At 30.9% G+C, this 17913-nt stretch overlaps 1 protein-coding gene across 1 annotated transcript; it reads left to right on the top strand.

The window, feature by feature from the left end:
- The first annotated feature begins 3546 nt into the window (after window positions 1–3546).
- LOC106714720 (N-acetyltransferase ESCO1) lies at window positions 3547–10909 on the top strand. Its single transcript, XM_045684538.1, has 10 exons — window positions 3547–4000; window positions 4559–5632; window positions 6092–6460; window positions 6668–6814; window positions 7279–7380; window positions 8049–8164; window positions 8528–8596; window positions 9100–9264; window positions 10069–10190; window positions 10691–10909. The coding sequence occupies exons 1-10, from the start codon at window positions 3742–3744 to the stop codon at window positions 10893–10895; spliced, it is 2628 nt and encodes an 875-aa protein (XP_045540494.1). The 5' UTR covers window positions 3547–3741; the 3' UTR covers window positions 10896–10909.
- Window positions 10910–17913: the final 7004 nt, after the last annotated feature.

Raw genomic sequence — 17913 nt, 5'->3', positions numbered from 1 at the left:
TAAGGTCTCCAATATATTAGATATTTGGGGTTAATGAACTAGACGCTTTGGCGCGAATTCTATTTGTTACTATGTGGGTAAAAGCTCGCTCATTTACATATTATGTTAATAAAAAACATATTCCAGTCCGAGGTCTGTCCAATTCGATAACTTTAAACGTATTTAATGGATTTTGATTTAGTTTTTTTCCAAATAAATATTCCTAAACATTTAGAAACGTAACTACAATTATTTCTTAAAAAAACCGATGAAAGGTTCAAAGTTGACCACCAGATGTCATAGTAACTCCTCACAGCCAAGCGGTTAGATCACCTACCTAATTGATATCGCAGAGCGTGTATTCTACCATCCCTAAATATATAAAAAAAATGAAATTTAATTTAAATACTTAAGTGTTTCACCATTACAAAAGTGTTCCATACAAAGGGATCATTTACTACACTTATTTCAGTTTATAACTGTACTACAAAAACGTCTTTTCTTTTACAATCCGCCCTCTATAAGCAAACATTTTCTATTATTGTAATTTAAAATTGGAACGAATCCAGGAACTCGCGCCGCCTTCACGATTGAAACTCTCTCATTGGCCGGTTGCAATTTAAAATCCAAGATGGACGCCCACAACTCGGATTACGTACGTTCACATGTGACAATAACAATCCCGGCGACGAATGACTGACCCATTTATATTACCTACGATATCGGCACGCGGTCGTTTAGCTGATTGTGTAATTTATTATGACTCGCTCAGTACTTTCGTTTAATAACACTGGTCTGCGAAAAAAACTAAGACGTATACTACAAAAAATAGAAATAGAATACGTATAAAACAGAAATAGATTCAGAACAATAAAATCTCCATATTTATGAAGAAAAAGGAGGATTTTGTTACAGGCCATTGTATTTTTATCGATATGATAATTTCAACATTTCGCTCCTAAATACTGGTCACTTCTTTGCTCTTTATTTTATTATGGCAACGGCAATGCAAACATTCGGCCAGCATATTATTAATTTTTGTAATCTACAAGCGCTTGCCTCCGACTTTAACATCGCAGAATTAAAAAAGCCAAAGTTACTCCAGCATGTATCTGTTACCTTTCAGATAAGTCTCATCAAAACTCAAAACTGCTCCAAGATTACCAGGATCAAAAACGGACTTGCGGATAGACGAAAATTTTAATAATTGCTTTTTTCATTATGAGTACAGAAAATACATCACGTTCAAGAAATATTTAAAAAATACATATTACGTAAAGAAACTCCAATTTTATTAATTGTATAGATTTAAATGGTTAAATTATAGTCTTTAAATTAATTACTTGTACCTATTCCGTTGTCCATACGCAGAACTGACGTAAAACAAAGTTCAAGAAGGTCTTAACTAGGAATTAGCATTGTTTACTTAATTGAACTAGTTTTAAATAGTTGAATGACTCCTTCCGTGCGTAATTTAAAAAAAATCTTAATAAGTAGCTTATGTGTTCTTCCAGACTATGGCCTACATATATGCGAAGTTTGGCAAGATCAAGATCCCTGGAACTGTTGCGGAGAAACCTTCTGATAGGTATCCATCTTCCATCATCCATCTAAACTTTCGCATTATTATATTAGTAAGATAGACCGCAAAAAATCTGATAATTCTGAAATGGTCGCCATGATTGTTATATGTTTATGCGCAATTCAGGTACGAATTAAATTAATTATAAATATAAAATTAAAAAAAAATCTACTTATTAAAGAAATTTAAAAATGACCTTAATTTAAAATAAATGCTACCATTTACTAATTCGTCCAATGTAATCTAATAATTAAAAGTAAAATTTAAAATTAATTTATTGTATTCCATAGTATCGTATCATATTATAAAAAAATTACAGCTTAATTTCTGCCTCCTTGCACGTTACTATCTAGTTTCTTTGTACCCGCAATAAAGTGTGCAAAGTCTAATAGTGCGTTATAAAATGTACATTTCGGCCATGCATGACCCAACCGGTCGTTCCCTACACGACACGCCTCAGCTACTTGCGTCTAGTTTTTGTCGATTGTTGCAATAACACTGGCAACTACGATATGCACAACAATAATCCTTTTTTATTTATCAACAGTAATATAATATCTCTAGTTTCCTGTACGTACATTTTGCACAGATACAAACACAACAGAGGGAACATAAAAGAACTTTCAAGTGTGAAAAGGTTGAGGTTAGAAAGAAAGAGTGAACGTAATAAATTCTATCTATTTTTACTTCACAGGAATTATCATTATTCTTTTGTCCTTTGCTTTTATTTTTCAGGAAGCGAATGCCTAGCCGTTAATAACCCGATTTGCTAAACTTGAAAGATAAGAATATAAATTATTCAAACTTTCTTGAAACATTATCATTTATTAACAACTAATTATAGGAACGGCTAAGACACTCACGTACGTTAGAATATAGAATTGGTATTATATACCTACTATAATAGGGATAATATGGGAACTAAGATTAACCTAATTACCTACAACGCTTTACGTTTTGTGTTATTATTAATACTAAATCAAATTTATTATTTACTCTTAATAAATGGCAAAATATTAATGTCTTTTAACTCCTATGAATTAGTACGGCAACATTATTCTTTAATAATCTTGCTAATATTATAAATATCAATGTTTAGTTGGACGTATGGATGGATGTTTGTTAGAAGGTATCTCAAAAACGACTCAACGGATCTTGTCTGGAAGAACACATAGGTTACTTGTTAAGTTTTTTTTTAATACCGTGCGGACGGAGTCGCGGGCTATGACTAGTATTAAATATTTTTTTAAATTTTCTCTGACTGTTCATTAATCTGTAATCTAGTAGTAGTAAATTGCTATTATAATGCGCCTGAAAAAATATTCTTATAAATAACTCTACAATTAATTTATTGAACCTTTCAAAACATTCCAAGTTACATAGATACGATACCATTCACCAACACAGAAACGTATGAAATTTAGTTTAATTAATCTCAGTTCAAACCTTAAGAAAAGACAGTTGAATTGCTTTTTTAAGGTTTACGTATCGTAAAGGTCTTGTTCTCATGTACGAACAGCTTGTATTTGCATCGTCAAGGCGCTTATAAAAACCTTTATATTAAATTATTTTTTAATCTAATTATGCATCAAATATATTAATTATATACTTGCACAATTGGAGGCAGGAGGCAGTTTTAAAACAAGACACCAAGATATAACTGTCAAACCGAGCCAAAAGCAAAAACGCGTGGAGTAATGAAAGATATGCTGGACATATTTCCTTTGTTTTCCTTTCTCCAAATTTCTCAAAATTCTCTTCCAAATTGAATTTCTTTTCCTGAACTATGTTCTGAAAAAAGAGTAGTTTTTAATTCATTGCGTAACATGTCGATTTTAACAAGCAATAAGCAACAAAAATTTATTTTAATAGTGGCAACATTGGTAGTGACAGATGTTTACGCGCCAAACAATTGAGAACAATGGTTGCCTGATAGAGCCGTTTAAAAGTTTTGTATTGGTATTTTTAATTGAATAAGCTTATTTTCATTTGATTTGCTCAATAAAACTGTTTAATAACAGAGTTGCCACGTGTTTTACAAGATGTATTCGATATTATCTTTAATACAGAATGGAAATTTTCGAAACTAAGTGATGGAGGCGCCAACTCCGTGACTTAAAGCTCGTGTGCGAAATTTAGTGAGTTAATAAACATTGCGTATTGCAAAAAGATTCAGTGATATGGCTGCAATAACACCTCGTCGTTCTTTGCGGATTCCTCATATGCATACACCGAAAATGACCGAGAGGAAAAAGGGGTTATTCCAAGGCGAGGCACCTCCACAACCGGAGTCTTTGACGAAGCATCGCCGACTCCCCGTGCTGGACAGTGAGAGTGACAGTGATGACTGCGATCTCGGAATCATCAGCACTATCGATTCAAGCTCTGGAGAGGAAACTGATCAGAACACGCCTAAAACGCCCGAGAGGTCACTATGGCGTGAGTTGTTCGAAAGTTCTTTTAATTAATATCCGATTTTGTCTTACCTTGTCCTCTCCTTCAGAAACCCAGCCAATATTTGAGCAACATGGTTAAAAGTTTAAAAACTTTGTCATACTGTTAGGAGTCAATGAACTTATCACATTGCTTTCAAGATATATTTAGGCTGGTGCAAATTGACCTAAAGGGTTTATAAACCAATTAATATACATCTTACATCTTAAGCCTTTCCAAATTCTTGGAGCAATTTCTTTGAGGAACTTACCACCTATCCTTATTTCAGGTTGTTTTTCTTTTTGGTATGAGCAGGTTTTTATATCTTTGTCTTATAAACATATATAATTAAATGTAAAATCCTTTAAATGTAGGTAACATTTAATTACAACAGAAGATATTAAAATCTGATTTATTGTTTTTTTATTCGCCAAATTCAAAAAATGTTAGCTCTGCTATCTTTTAAATTGTTATCTGTTATTTATCTTAGTTAAAATACTAAACAAATAATCCCCCAAACTAATCTAGATTTTTACTCCAATATGTATTTTATTATGTTCACAGACGAAACTCAAAGCCAATCGCGGAAAGTAAAAGAAACACATTACTTGAAGAATTTCATGAAGTCACCCTTCACACTTAAAAAATATCAGACACAGTATTCATGTCCTGAAACAAAATGTGGTTCATCATCCACACCAGCTACCCCCCACCTCCGTAACCATCCAGTTACACCTTCATCCACACACTCATGCACTAGCATACATACAACTTCATCAACATCAAGTAAAGCTCGTAAAAGTCTCGCCAGTTTGATAGCTGACACAGAAAGTTGCAGCAGCTCTTTAAAAGATTTAAACTTCGATTCAGATTCTGCTACAGACTCGAAAGAGAACACACCAACTAAACCTCTACGACGATCATCACGTAAACATAAAAATTCACCCAAATTACAAAGCTTTAAAGGTGTGCTACTTGAACAGAAGAAAAATGTTTCACCCATAAAATATCCTGTTGTATGTCTAACAAAAATGGATTTCACCAATCTTATATCTCCCACACAAATGTTAAAAACACCACACAATACAACCGAAGCTAAAGACTCTCCACCTAAATTAAATCACAACAGACGGTCCATACTCGAAATAGAAGAAAGTCCTCAATCAGTTTGCGATAGTGAAAAGAGTCACAAAAGACTACACTATGATGGTATGTCTGATAACGGACCAAACTGTAAATTACCAAAATTAGACCCAAGTTTAGCACCTAAAGCTCGTCTCTCTTTATTCAATAGTGATAAACTCAAAGAGATATTGTCAGCAAAGTCATTCTATGGAAAAAATAATCCAGACTTAAACACTAGTATAACAACAAAAATATCAAATGCTATAGAATCAACTGCAACTCATCCACGTCGTTCATTCGGTCATTCCAACCGACGTAAACGAAAGCCAGGGGAAATTAATATGGGGGTAAAACACAAGATTCGTAAACCGAAATATAACAAGCCCAATATATCCAGTATCAAAGGAAATACAAAAACATCCGGAGAAATCGTACCTGACACATTAAATAAAAGCATCATATCTCAAAATTCTACGAATGATGTTGAATTAATTTCACAGGAATTAGTGACAGGTAAGGTGTTTTAAAGTCCTTATTTTCATGTTTTCTTATTAGTTACTTCTTTTCATTTAAATTTTTTTAGTGTTGAACTGAAAAATTTCATTTAGGAGTTATTACTTTTTTTCTAAAATTGGCAAAAGTAATTTGATAAACACTTCATAAAATTTATTCAAAGTAATAAATAATAGCGACAAAGGCTCAGGGGTTAAGCACTTAACTTGTAATCTTCAGGCCCTAGGTTTATTAACATATGTTCATTTATCTGAGTTTCTTACGGCGAAGGAATACATCATGATAAAACCTTCATAAATCTGCAAAGAAATTCAAAGATATATTTGAAGTCAACCGACCCTCACTGGGTCAGCATAGTTGACGATTGCCTAGTCACTCCTGATTTAGGGTTGGCTCCGAGACCCTCAGCGGAAAGTTAAGTGAACTGACATCTAACAAATAATATCTTTAATTTTTTAGACAAAGTTAATCCATTTGTACAAGAGCAACAAACAATAGAAGCATTATTGAGTCAATGGACAGAAGAGGAAGTCCCAGAAACGGAATTAAGTTACCGAAAAGCTGAAGTTCCATGCTTTAATAATTCAATAATAGAGGAGACGAGTTCCATCTTCCAACCAGTAACTGCCACTCCGGTGGAAAGCTTACCTCTTCCGGAAGATTCCGACACCATTATCATTGAACTGGGTGCATCAAACAATGGCCAAGGGAATGCAGGTCAAGAAGATATTGTTATGGCAGATTCTAATATGACAGATAAAGAATCAAAAACTGAGTTTCTGCCTGTAGATGGAGGTTTTATTGTTGTTGAAGATAATGAAATTAAAGGTAAGATTTTTTTTTAAAAGAACTTTCTACTGGTTAAATATTTTTTTAATCACTTCAATAGTTTTTGAGTTACACACAAAAAAAAAACAGTTCTTTTAAAACTTTGGACAAAAGATTTAATAATGAATCAATGAAATAGCACAAAAGTAGTTTTAGTTACTAATAACATATTTTTTTTCTAATTTGAAACTATCATATATTTTCTAGAACCAGAAGAATTAACAGATCTGGACGCTATAGAGCGTGAATTAAAGATGTTAGACGAACAGATCCTGCACATGGCCCAGTCTAACAACATCAACGCTGAAGCAGTCCTCGCCTCCACTGAAAAAGATATACCAAGAGTCAGTCCTGGTGAGTTATCACATTTTCTATATAAACAAAGATTCTGCCTAAGTCACAGTTTAAATGGTGATTTTTTTTTCTTTTAAATATACGCCAAAAAAAAATACGATTTTTTTTTATTTAAGGGTCTAAAAATAATATGCGTAAAACCTATTTACGATATAATTTTCAATATGCTAAGTAATTCTGAATCTTCTACAATACAATCGCGCGAAGTCAAACATTTTTTTAGCGAAAGTAATCTATTCTAATCTTAATATATATATTTCTTGTGTGCGTGTGTATGTGACTGAACTCCTCCTAAACGACTGGACCAATTTTGATGAAATTTTTTGTGTGTGTTCGTGGAGATTCGAGAATGGTTTAGATTTACAGTTTTTTTTTTTTTTTTTTTTTTTTTTTTTTTTTTTTAATTCCTCGCGAACGGAGTCGCGACCGACAGCTAGTTTAATTATAATATTATTTTATTACAGAATTAATCTCGGACGAAGAAAACAATACATCAAAAACAAAACCTATGAAATTATTTTCTATTTTCAATAAACCAAACCCTGGGGTTACCAGTCTACCAAAAGGTAAGATTTTAGTAGCTTTCTACCATAACCAGAATTCATTAGTGACACTAATTGGCCACTATTTACACTAAGAGACCCCATTTTTTATATTATAACGTAGCAAACGAGACAAAAGCCCCCTAAATTCGCCAAAATAGCGAAGAGACCGCTGCTCATAGACCCACAGAAAGATAAATATTTCTCCTTCCTATGCATTTACTCCGCTAAATCTAATTTCCCTTCCCATTTCCTTATAAGAAAAGGATGGGAAGAGGACTAGAAACAGACCTCTAGCACACACTCATCAGACTGTACACGGAATTGCTTCCACTTCAAGCCTGTCTTCTGTAGTTGTGACATTACTATAAGAAATGTTGTTCTGTCTTTCTGTGTGTCTCTGTTGAATAAATATATGCAGATGTCTATGGGCAACGGTCACTCTTTTTTGACAAAATGAAGTGGCTCTTGCTCGTTTGCCATCTTTTGTTACAAAAAAAAAGAAAAAATTGACTATTAAATGACTAACCATGGATTTCTGAGACCAAAAACTATGTATAAAACATATTGTTATCCCTGTCATTATCTTTGACAAAACATATAACAATATGTTTTGAAACGGAGATTTTAGTCTCAGAAACCTATGGTAAGTGACAGTTAGTAGTATTCAAATATATTTCTTTAATATTTAGGTACAGATAAAAGCAGAAGGTCGATATTAAAGTCAATAAAAGACCAGTACGTAATAGACGCTGGTCAGAAAAAATTCGGCGTCACTCAGTGCAATGAGTGCGGAGTTATTTATCAGGTAAACTATCAACATATTTAATTCCTACTATTTTAATATTAAATTTTATTGTATAACAAGCTGTCGCTTGCGATTCTGTCTGCTCGGACAAAAAAAAAACTTAGTAAGTAGCCTATTTGTTCTTCCAGACTATGTTCTACATCTTTGCCAAATTTCAGCGAGATTTGTAAGGCTGTTTTGGAGATAACTTTAAACATCCATCCATTCATCTAAACATTAGCATTTATAATATTATTAAGTAAGATATTGTTGATTTTGATATGTATTTCAAGACTGGAAATCCATATTTAAAAAGTCAAGTTGTGTTATACGTTTTTTAAATTCTTTTATAATCTTATTACAGTCTATATTTTTTTTTTTCAGATCGGTGACCCTCAGGATGAGCATGATCATTTAGTTCATCACAATGCCACAGATGTTCTTAAGTTTAATGTAAGTTTTATACATTCTTACCTAATAATATAATAATTTTTTTTTCCTAAATAGTTTTGGTAGATTTGGACTTATTTTTTAGTATTTTTTATCACTAGAACACCTGGAAATGTTGATTTTTGTCTGCTAAAGTTGTTATATATTCTATATGTATTTGAGAATCACTGACTGAGCCTTCAACAATAGTCAGGAGTCAATTGATTAATTTTCTTTACTTGTGAGTTATAAAAATACAGCCCGATACTTTTTTTTTATCTGCAATCATTATGTCTCTGACTATTACCATGTATAGGTAAATAAATAAATCAAAACTTATACCCAAAAAAGAATTAGTGTGAAAATCTTTACCGGACTATATCTTAAAAAATAAAATAAAGAACAGCCAAACCTGAATGAGCGAGAACGGTACTGACGAAAGATTTCCATAAGCGAGATACTCAAGTTGGATAAAAACTCTTGGACTCTCACTTATACAGGTTTGACTGTATCTGTTATATTTCCAGGGTTGGAAGGAGGAGTGTGTGGTACATCGTACAGAGAGTGGTCGTGTGCTGCGCGTGCGAGGTGGTTGCGGAGGCTGGAGACGTGTGGCGGCGTTGTTGGCGCGTCTCGTTCACGTACAACTCGGATATGAAGCTGCACTGCCCAATGAACAACATCACTATACTGTAAGTTTACTGATCATAACTATTTTATGGATAATTCATGATTTTTTTAAATGTAGGCAACGCATCTGTATTTGCGGATTTAGGTGACCGTTTGTTAGTTTGCCATCTTTTCATATAACAAAAAATTTTTAGATGATTTTTTCAACCTCTTGTACACAAAAAAAAATTTTCTACTTAATGACAACTTATTCGAAGTTTCTTAGTTTGTTAAGTGATTCCGAATTTTCCATTTTTTGGAGTCCAATCAAATTATTTATGAATGTGAAAGTTTAGATAGTTGTTACTATGTATCTTCAAAATGGCTTAACAGATTCCAATTAAAGGCACAGATGTAGTACATAGTGTGGTACAAAGAGTATTAACAAAGCTTTTTTTAAATCCTGCCCGGACAAAGTCACAGGCAAGTCCAGTTTAATCATATTTTACAAAATTTATTATTACTATAGAAATTTAAAATTTTTGACACAATAAAGAACGTCAGTGGCTCAGAAGTTAAGTATTTGACTTACAATCTGCAGGTCCTGGGTTTGAATCCCACCATATACCAATGTGTTTTTCGATTTACATATGTATATTTATCCGATGTTCTTATGATGAAGGAAAACATTGTGATGCTGCACATATCTGAGATGAAATTCAATGATATGTGTGAAGTCAACCCGCACTTGGTCTAAGTTGACTGTCCTAGTCATCCTTAACTTAGGGTAGTCTCCGAGCTCCTCAGTGGGGATGTATAGAGAGCTGATGATGTAAAAATAGTTTAGAATTTTAATTAACTTTCATATCTATTATTTCTTATTACAGGCTTACTTGTATGTGGAGAAGAAGCAGATAGTGGGCTGCTTGATAGTGGAACCTAAAGTTAAGGCTTACAAGTTGATACCTGGAGATCCAGACTGCTGTAGTGTTGAGGACTACCCAGTCAAGTAAGTACATATTCATTATTTTACCCGACTGAAAGGAGGGCAATGTCAATTCATATAAGGCTGTTTTCATCATTTATACTTATACTAGCTTTTACCCGCGACTCCGTCCGCGCGGAATAAAAAATAGAAAACGGGGTAAAAATGATCCTATGTCCGTTTCCTGGTTCTAAGCTACCTGTCCGCCAATTTTCAGTCAAATCGATTCAGTCGTTCTTGAGTTATAAATAGTGTAACTAACACGACTTTCTTTTATATATATATAGATTGTAACTACATTGGGTTTGTGTGATTTTACTGTGTCATTTATGATTTATATGTTTATATTCATCTCAGTATTATACTCAGAATTGTTAAAGACAATTTCAGTATCCTCCTTAGTGTAGTATTATTGATAATTATAAAGTTATCTGTAGATTTCGTATGAGAAATCTTCCCTAAGAAATTGTTTTAGACACTGTATGTCTTAAATCTTGCATATTATATAATCTCATTAAATCTAGATGTGGAGTGTCTCGTGTCTGGACACACGCGAGTCACAGACGCAAGCGCATCGCGTCCCAGCTGGTGGACTGCGCGCGCGCAACATTCCTGCACGGAGATGTGGTGCGCGTCAACGAGCTCGCCTTCAGCGCCCCCACTGCTGCTGGGAAAGCCTTCGCAGCTAACTACACCGGACATGATAACTTCTTTGTATATATTGATTAAATATTATATATACTTTATGTGCATCTCCTTCAATTGAGGGTAGACAACACATTTGTAATTACGAATTTAAATGGGCAGCGGTCGCTTCGCCATTTCGGCGAATTCATATGACCGCTTGCTCGTTTGTCAATTTGTAATATAAAAAAAAATAGTAATTATTCACTATTTTTTACAACATAATTGAAAGTTCTAGAACTGATCCGAGTAAGCCCTAGGCTTGTATTTGTATGTTCACTAGTCCAGTGTTTTTCAAAGGCGATAACGCCCCCTTGGGGACGTTTAAAACCTAGAGGGGGGCGTTAAGGAGCCCAAAAAGTGGGGGGGCGTTGAAATTAATTAAAGTAATGAAATTGTGGTTTTTAAGTTTTAAGGTTAAATAAAAAATAGGGAGCGATGAAAAATAATTGATTTTCAAAGGAGGCGGTGAAAGAAATAAGTTTGATAATTACTGCACTAGTTGAATTACGGGATTCGAACCTACGTTGAATGTCTTAACCATTGGGTTATTGGCACTTTGTAGTTCTCTTTGGAATGTAAATTTTTTTGTATAGAGTTTGGAAACAATGTAAACCCACGCTAAGTGTTTGAATTACGAAATGTCATGATATGTCAAAATATGTGAATTTAAATATATTCAACAGAAAATGTAATACATTGTCCAATTAAAATGGATGGATTAAAATGTAAGGTAAATGTAAGGATTGCCATTTGTGCCATAAGCAAGTAAAAAAAAAAATATAGTTAAATTATCTTAAAATTCTAGTTCTAGATAAGAAATAGAATGTTCTTTTTGTAATTTCTCATACTTACCTTATTTCTTGCTTTAATTTTTTTATAGGTGGTAATAGTTTTAAATTTTTTTTTAACACTATTTCTTATTAATATTAGGATTGAACGAACGAATTTAAGTCAATGAGCCTTAGATATTTGAAAAGACATTTTGTAAATATTATTTTTTTTGACATAATTTACTTGATTTTTTTTTGCTAATGTAATTTTTTTTAATTTTTTAAATTGAAGGGACCAAGTTGTTGTTTGAAATACTCTTTATATTAAGTGACAAAGTTATTGATATTTCTAGTTGTAAAAAAAATTGTAAGATTTTTAGATTTTTTTTTTTCAAATGCATGCACATCATGGATGGTAAAAAAAAGTTTTAAGTTTAATTTTTTCTATTGCTATCGATTTATATTTTAAATTCTAATTCTGATGTCTCAATGGATTTAAAAAAATAAATTAACTTAAGAAAAATATGAAAAAAAAATTTAGCAGCTTTTATATGGAATTAAAAATCTCTATTTTTGAATTTCAGATTTCTTTTAATTCTCTCCATTTTTTTTGTTTTATAATTTCGTATTTTAAGTTTTTTAGTTATTTTAGAATGTTGCCAGTTTTAATTTATAAAATACCTCAATATTACCCAAATATTTCTCTTCTGTATATTTTTATGTTCTTATTACGCTTATATTTAAGTTCTTTTAAGTGATGGTTAAGTTAAATATGTACTTATACATTTTAAATGGCTGCCAAAATTCACAAAGTAATGTGAATAGTTAAATAGTTTATTAGTTTTTTTCTATAAAAGATTTTGATTTTTCTTTTTTTGATTGTTTTTTTTTTTAATTTTGTGCATAGTTTAAACTTTATTACATTATGACTTATGACAATTTAAAATAAAGATGGCTTTGTTTTTTTTTCATACAATTTAGTGCATGTACTTTTTTATGACGTCATATTTCTCAAATTAAGCATTAACTAAACGTTAAGTTTTTTTTTGTGCAGTTTTTTTTAATTTATGTTTATTTATCTTGTAAAGTGCATTATATTGTGAATTTCGTCTGTTTTTAATTGTTTTAGACATATTTTAAACTGATAGTGAACTTTGGACTGAACAAATTCATAATTTGTTGTACGTCAAATACAAAATTCAGTTAATTTAGTTTTTTTTTCGAATAGTGAATTAGTTTTTTTTTTAATTGTCGAAATTTACAAACGATTGGTAACATTTTTATTTGTATTGTACATTTATAGTCACAAGTCTTAAAGCCTGAATCTCTTATAAGCTTAGTTTTAGTTTAATTACTTTTTTATTTCAAGATATTTTGACATTAAATGTAAGCTTTTTTGTAATTTGCTTTTGACTGCTAGAAAGCCTAAATTTTTAGCCTAATTTCTTCTATAAATCTAGATTTATAGTCATTCTAGTTTTCTATGCAAATAAGATTTTTTTACGAGTTAATTATATTTTATTTAGGAAGTATTTTTGTTGTTAGTGTGTATATTTTGTTTCGCTTTTTTAATGCATGACTTTTAAGTCAATAAGTCAAAATTATATAAAAAAAATTGTTCTGAAACCTTATTTACATTACTGACGCATTTCCTGCCACTTAGGAATCAAGTAAAGGCTATTGTTTTTTTTTTTATTTTCATTAATAGAAGTTTTAACTTTTTGTTTACGCAATTAAATATACTCTGGATAGTATATGAAGAAAAATTTCTAAAGTCCAAAGACGTTTTTTTTTACCTTTCATTTTGCCATAGACTTGATATATTTTTTGTTACAAGTTGGATAAGTTTCTAAGGTAAATATAATGGCGGATTTCCACTGCTGAAACATATGTATAAGAATTTTATCTTCTGTCGTATTCATTGAAGAAAAAAATATGATAAAACTGTGTTTTCTGACAGTGAAAACTGACATAATATTTATTAATTTCAAGACGAAATTTTCTGTACTGTTGTGATTGTGATTTTGTGATGTACCAATTAATTGAAATAAAAGTTGACTTTTTTCTAAAAAAAATCATTTCATTTTATTAAATCCAAGATCGTGGTATAAAAAAAATAAAAAAGCACAATTTTTTTTTAAAACAACATTTATTTTTACATACATTTAAGTCGGATTCAAAATGCCTGAAACATACTGATATTTGTGTACACATCAGTTTTACAGATTATATGAAAATTTCAGTGGACAGTAAACAATATTTTGCAATGAAATCAAGTAGAGAAATAAAAAAAAAATTATAAAGCGCCTGTTTTTTTTTTTTTTTTTTCACAATCGCCTCGCAGTAAAATACTATACACCGTAAATATTAAAAAATTTATTTTATCTTTAGGAATTTAATTAGAAGGTATATATTAAAAATTAAAATTTGTTAAAAATATAGATTTTTTTCAGTATATATTAAAAACGTAGGTATTTAATGGTAAATAGAGATAAGTGGACCGCGGTCCGAGCGAGCGTTTACTTCGGACGCGTTCCCTCGTGTCCTTACACAACTCAACTACAGGACAATCGAGAGAAAAATATCTTTTGTGCCTCTACAGAAAATAAACGAAGGACGCCTCCTAATTAAATGCCATCATTGTAATATCTCCAAAGTATAAGGGGAAGAGTACAGATAAAATATTACCAAAAAATATTCGCAGTCCGCAGCTGCATTTTGTACGAACCGAAAGGTCGGGCATTGAAGCGCCCTCACATAAGTTTTGTGCGCAAGTGTACATACCATTTAACCACTATGAAGATATATATTTAAAAAGGAAAAGTTCAATACTATACGGTTATTGGCAACGGATCACATTACCCACTACAAGGACCGGACCGCAAACTAACTCGACACTACGCTATCCGATTTTCGCTCAGTAAGATGATGATAGAAATTAATACATTCGGACTTACATCGCGTATAGAGGTAACTACATATATAATTTACAATTACTCTTTTTTTTTTTAATTATTTCACGTCGACACTGGCAGTATTTTATCTAAATATCGAAAAACATAGAAAATATTCTATATTCTACTTTATACATGACTCACTTGTTATTGCGATCTCTTACATAGAGGACATCGGCCGCCGGAACCCGACCTGCCTCTTGTCCGAACACTATTATATTTATAATATAGACTTTATAATCTATAGACTGACCACATAAAAATATCTTAACAATCTTGCTACAAAATCTTTAATACAATGAATATTAAATTGCTTTTTTATTTACCAAAGGCAAGATTGTATAGATCAAATTTTTAAGTTTATAGTCTATATATTAGTCTAGTAAATAGCGTATGACGTCATATATTACAAGAGAAATAATACATAATATAGTACATAGTGTAAAAAGATGCATCGTGCGTCTGCAAATAAGTATCCAATGCAACGGAATTATTTTAAACAAGGCTTGTATACTGTGAAAAGAGATATTCAAAGTCCATACTTTATACTTCTCACGAATCTTTTCTGCACAAAACTTCAAACTGCACCTAACTTTAGAACGGCTGAAAAGATTCGCGCGAACTATACTCGCTTACGTATTGAATTCGTAGACAGTATGTTCCCGTGATAATGCGGATTGTTTGACAACTTAAATCAATGTAACTTAAATCTGTAAATAATAAAAAAAAATCACAAAAAAGAGCAACTTAACGAGAAAAAAAATTACGAATTACGTTAAGATGGATCGTAAAAGTGCAGTTATGTAGCCAAAAATATTTTAAAGCGACTTAGTCTAGAAATAAGAATAGCCCGTCACCCGCGGATTGAACATTGAAATAATTTTTCAAAAAGTTCAGTATCGGAGTCTATTCAATGCAAACAAACAAACAAATCTCTTTATAATATAAATATAGAAAAAAGTTTAATTTATAAATATTTGATTCAACAATAGTTTTCAATTAAATTGTTTAAACTTTCGTGAGACATCATAATTAATCAATTAAGAAACGGCTTAACTCACGTTTGATCGTCCGGTGACTAGTCGGTGCCGTCACCGGACGATCAAACGTGAGTTAAGCCGTTTCTTAATTAATTAATAGTTTTCAATTACAAGTTAAAATTTTTATCAAACAATCCGCATCAATCATACATAATTTGTATCCGACTGGAAAATAGAAATGTAAAAGAGAAAAATATCCTTAAAAAACTCCAGCAGTCTACTTAAATATATTTTATTTTGCATTCTTCGATACCACTTTATACTAGAACTTAGTTAAATAGCTACCAAATAGTTTTTTTTTTACTTTTTAAGTTACATGTACAATAAGTATTTAAGATGCCGTGTTTACAATATGACGGGTCGAGCGACGTGAGATCGTCGACTACAAGCGAATATAGCTGCCTTTTGTGAAGCAAAACACTAACTAAACTAGAACAAGTTTTCATTATAAATTATTCAACAAACGAAATAAAACATAAAATTGATAAAAATACGAGTGTATGAAAGGGTAATGTTGCATTTTTAATAATTTTTTTTTTAGTTTAAAACCATCATCCAAAGGAATAAAATAAAAATTTTAAACAAGCTACAAAACAAGTTCATTCACTCATATCTTCAACTGTTACTCGAATATTCCAGAAGCAGTTCCTGTGACAGTAATGTTGCCAGTTGTAACAAAAAAAAAATATATAAATTACATTGAACTTTGGCATCTTTAATTTTGTCCTCGAAAGAGGTTAACTTTTCAAAAAAAAATATTCAATAAAACCTGTTTAATCTCTAAGATTAATAAATCTAAATAAAATGAATATCGAGACATTTAAAAACACCCTATATTATTTGTAAAGGGTGACCTCTATTGGCACCATATAATATATGTATTATATTCCGCTTACAATAAAATTAAACATAACATATAAAATAGAAAAAAATATTTCAATAGACATATATATGTTAAAAAAATAACGTGTTATGTAAATAACCTAAAATGGCGATTGCACACTTCGTAGAGATTTTCTAGCTTGCTCCAGGTGACAGATAAAAGATCATTTTCTTATGGTAACATTATTTGTATGGTGTTTCCGTCGGCAACACTTCATTATGGCACAAAACTATAAAACAATCTTATATTAAGGACCATAAACGGTTATAAAATATTCAAAATCACTACGAAAAATGAAAAAACCAAAATTTTATAAAAAAAAAGACATCTGAATTCATTTTTGGTACCGAAAAATTCCTAAAAAAATGTCAATAAAGATATTAAAAAAATACTAAGAATAAGTTAAATAAACGTAATATTACGTTCCATTCAAAACTCGTTGTAAACAATGTTAATGACTTACTTGTGCATTTATTAAAAACAACAAGAAATTCATCATACAAACATTACAAAAAAAAAAGAAAAAAAATCCATTTGACATTTGTCAAAAAAAAACAACGTCTCCATTGAATGACAGTTGCACTTTTCGTGACATAAATATCAAGTGAATAAAACAGTCCAATATAGACTGTTTTACCGACATATTAAATGTTGCAATGACGTCATAGATAAAAAAACGACACAAAAATCAGATTCCAAAACTAAATAACATAAATAAAATAGATCTCTTTAGATTTATAAGCAAAACTATGCAATCGTAAGTACATAAACCTTCCTTAATATTAAAAAAAAAATGTTAAAACAATGGTTAGTGACATTTGAACTTAAAATTAAAATAAAAAAACGTATCAATTTAAATAAAAATCATCAAAATATATATATTTTTTAAATTAAATACTGCTAAAATGCCATCTAAGACCCGCATTGAATACGGATATATGAATCTTTGGACCTTATATTTATTCTAAAAGCTCTTTACTATATTAAACTAAACAAGCAAAGCACGTTAAAGTTTAAAATTTGCGCTACATAAAGCGGCTGAAACTTTAAAAAAAAAAGTGTTAATATTAAAAAAAAATCTACATTTGGAAGACAATCCATAGAAACTAAACTTAAAAACTATTAATAAAAACGGAAAAAAAATATAGTAAAACAATAGGAAACATTATAATCACATTAAATAGCGTAATTCTCGAGAAAGATAATTTAAAAAATATATATCTGCGTAATAAAAATTACATATCAATTTTATATCAACATATACAGCAAAAAAATCCATATATAAAAAGCTACAGACCAGTATATTTGTGCGAATTAATTATTAAAGTAAAATTAAATGTCTTGAGCGAGTAAAATTTGCAATAACATTGATATGTTTTAAGAAATTATACAATAAAATTAATTATCCAAATG

The sequence above is a fragment of the Papilio machaon genome, chromosome 26, assembly GCF_912999745.1.
Source record: "Papilio machaon chromosome 26, ilPapMach1.1, whole genome shotgun sequence".
NCBI classification, from domain to species: Eukaryota; Metazoa; Arthropoda; class Insecta; order Lepidoptera; family Papilionidae; genus Papilio; species Papilio machaon.
This window is presented reverse-complemented; position numbering and strand designations above follow the sequence as displayed.

Bases quoted from the DNA above. Each gene is read 5' to 3' on its own strand.
- LOC106714720 (XM_045684538.1), top strand. From the start codon at position 3,742: ATGGCTGCAATAACACCTCGTCGTTCTTTGCGGATTCCTCATATGCAT. The intron at 5,633-6,091 runs GTAAGGTGTTTT...TTAATTTTTTAG, and splicing joins TTCACAGGAATTAGTGACAG to ACAAAGTTAATCCATTTGTA. The intron at 6,815-7,278 runs GTGAGTTATCAC...ATTTTATTACAG, and splicing joins TATACCAAGAGTCAGTCCTG to AATTAATCTCGGACGAAGAA.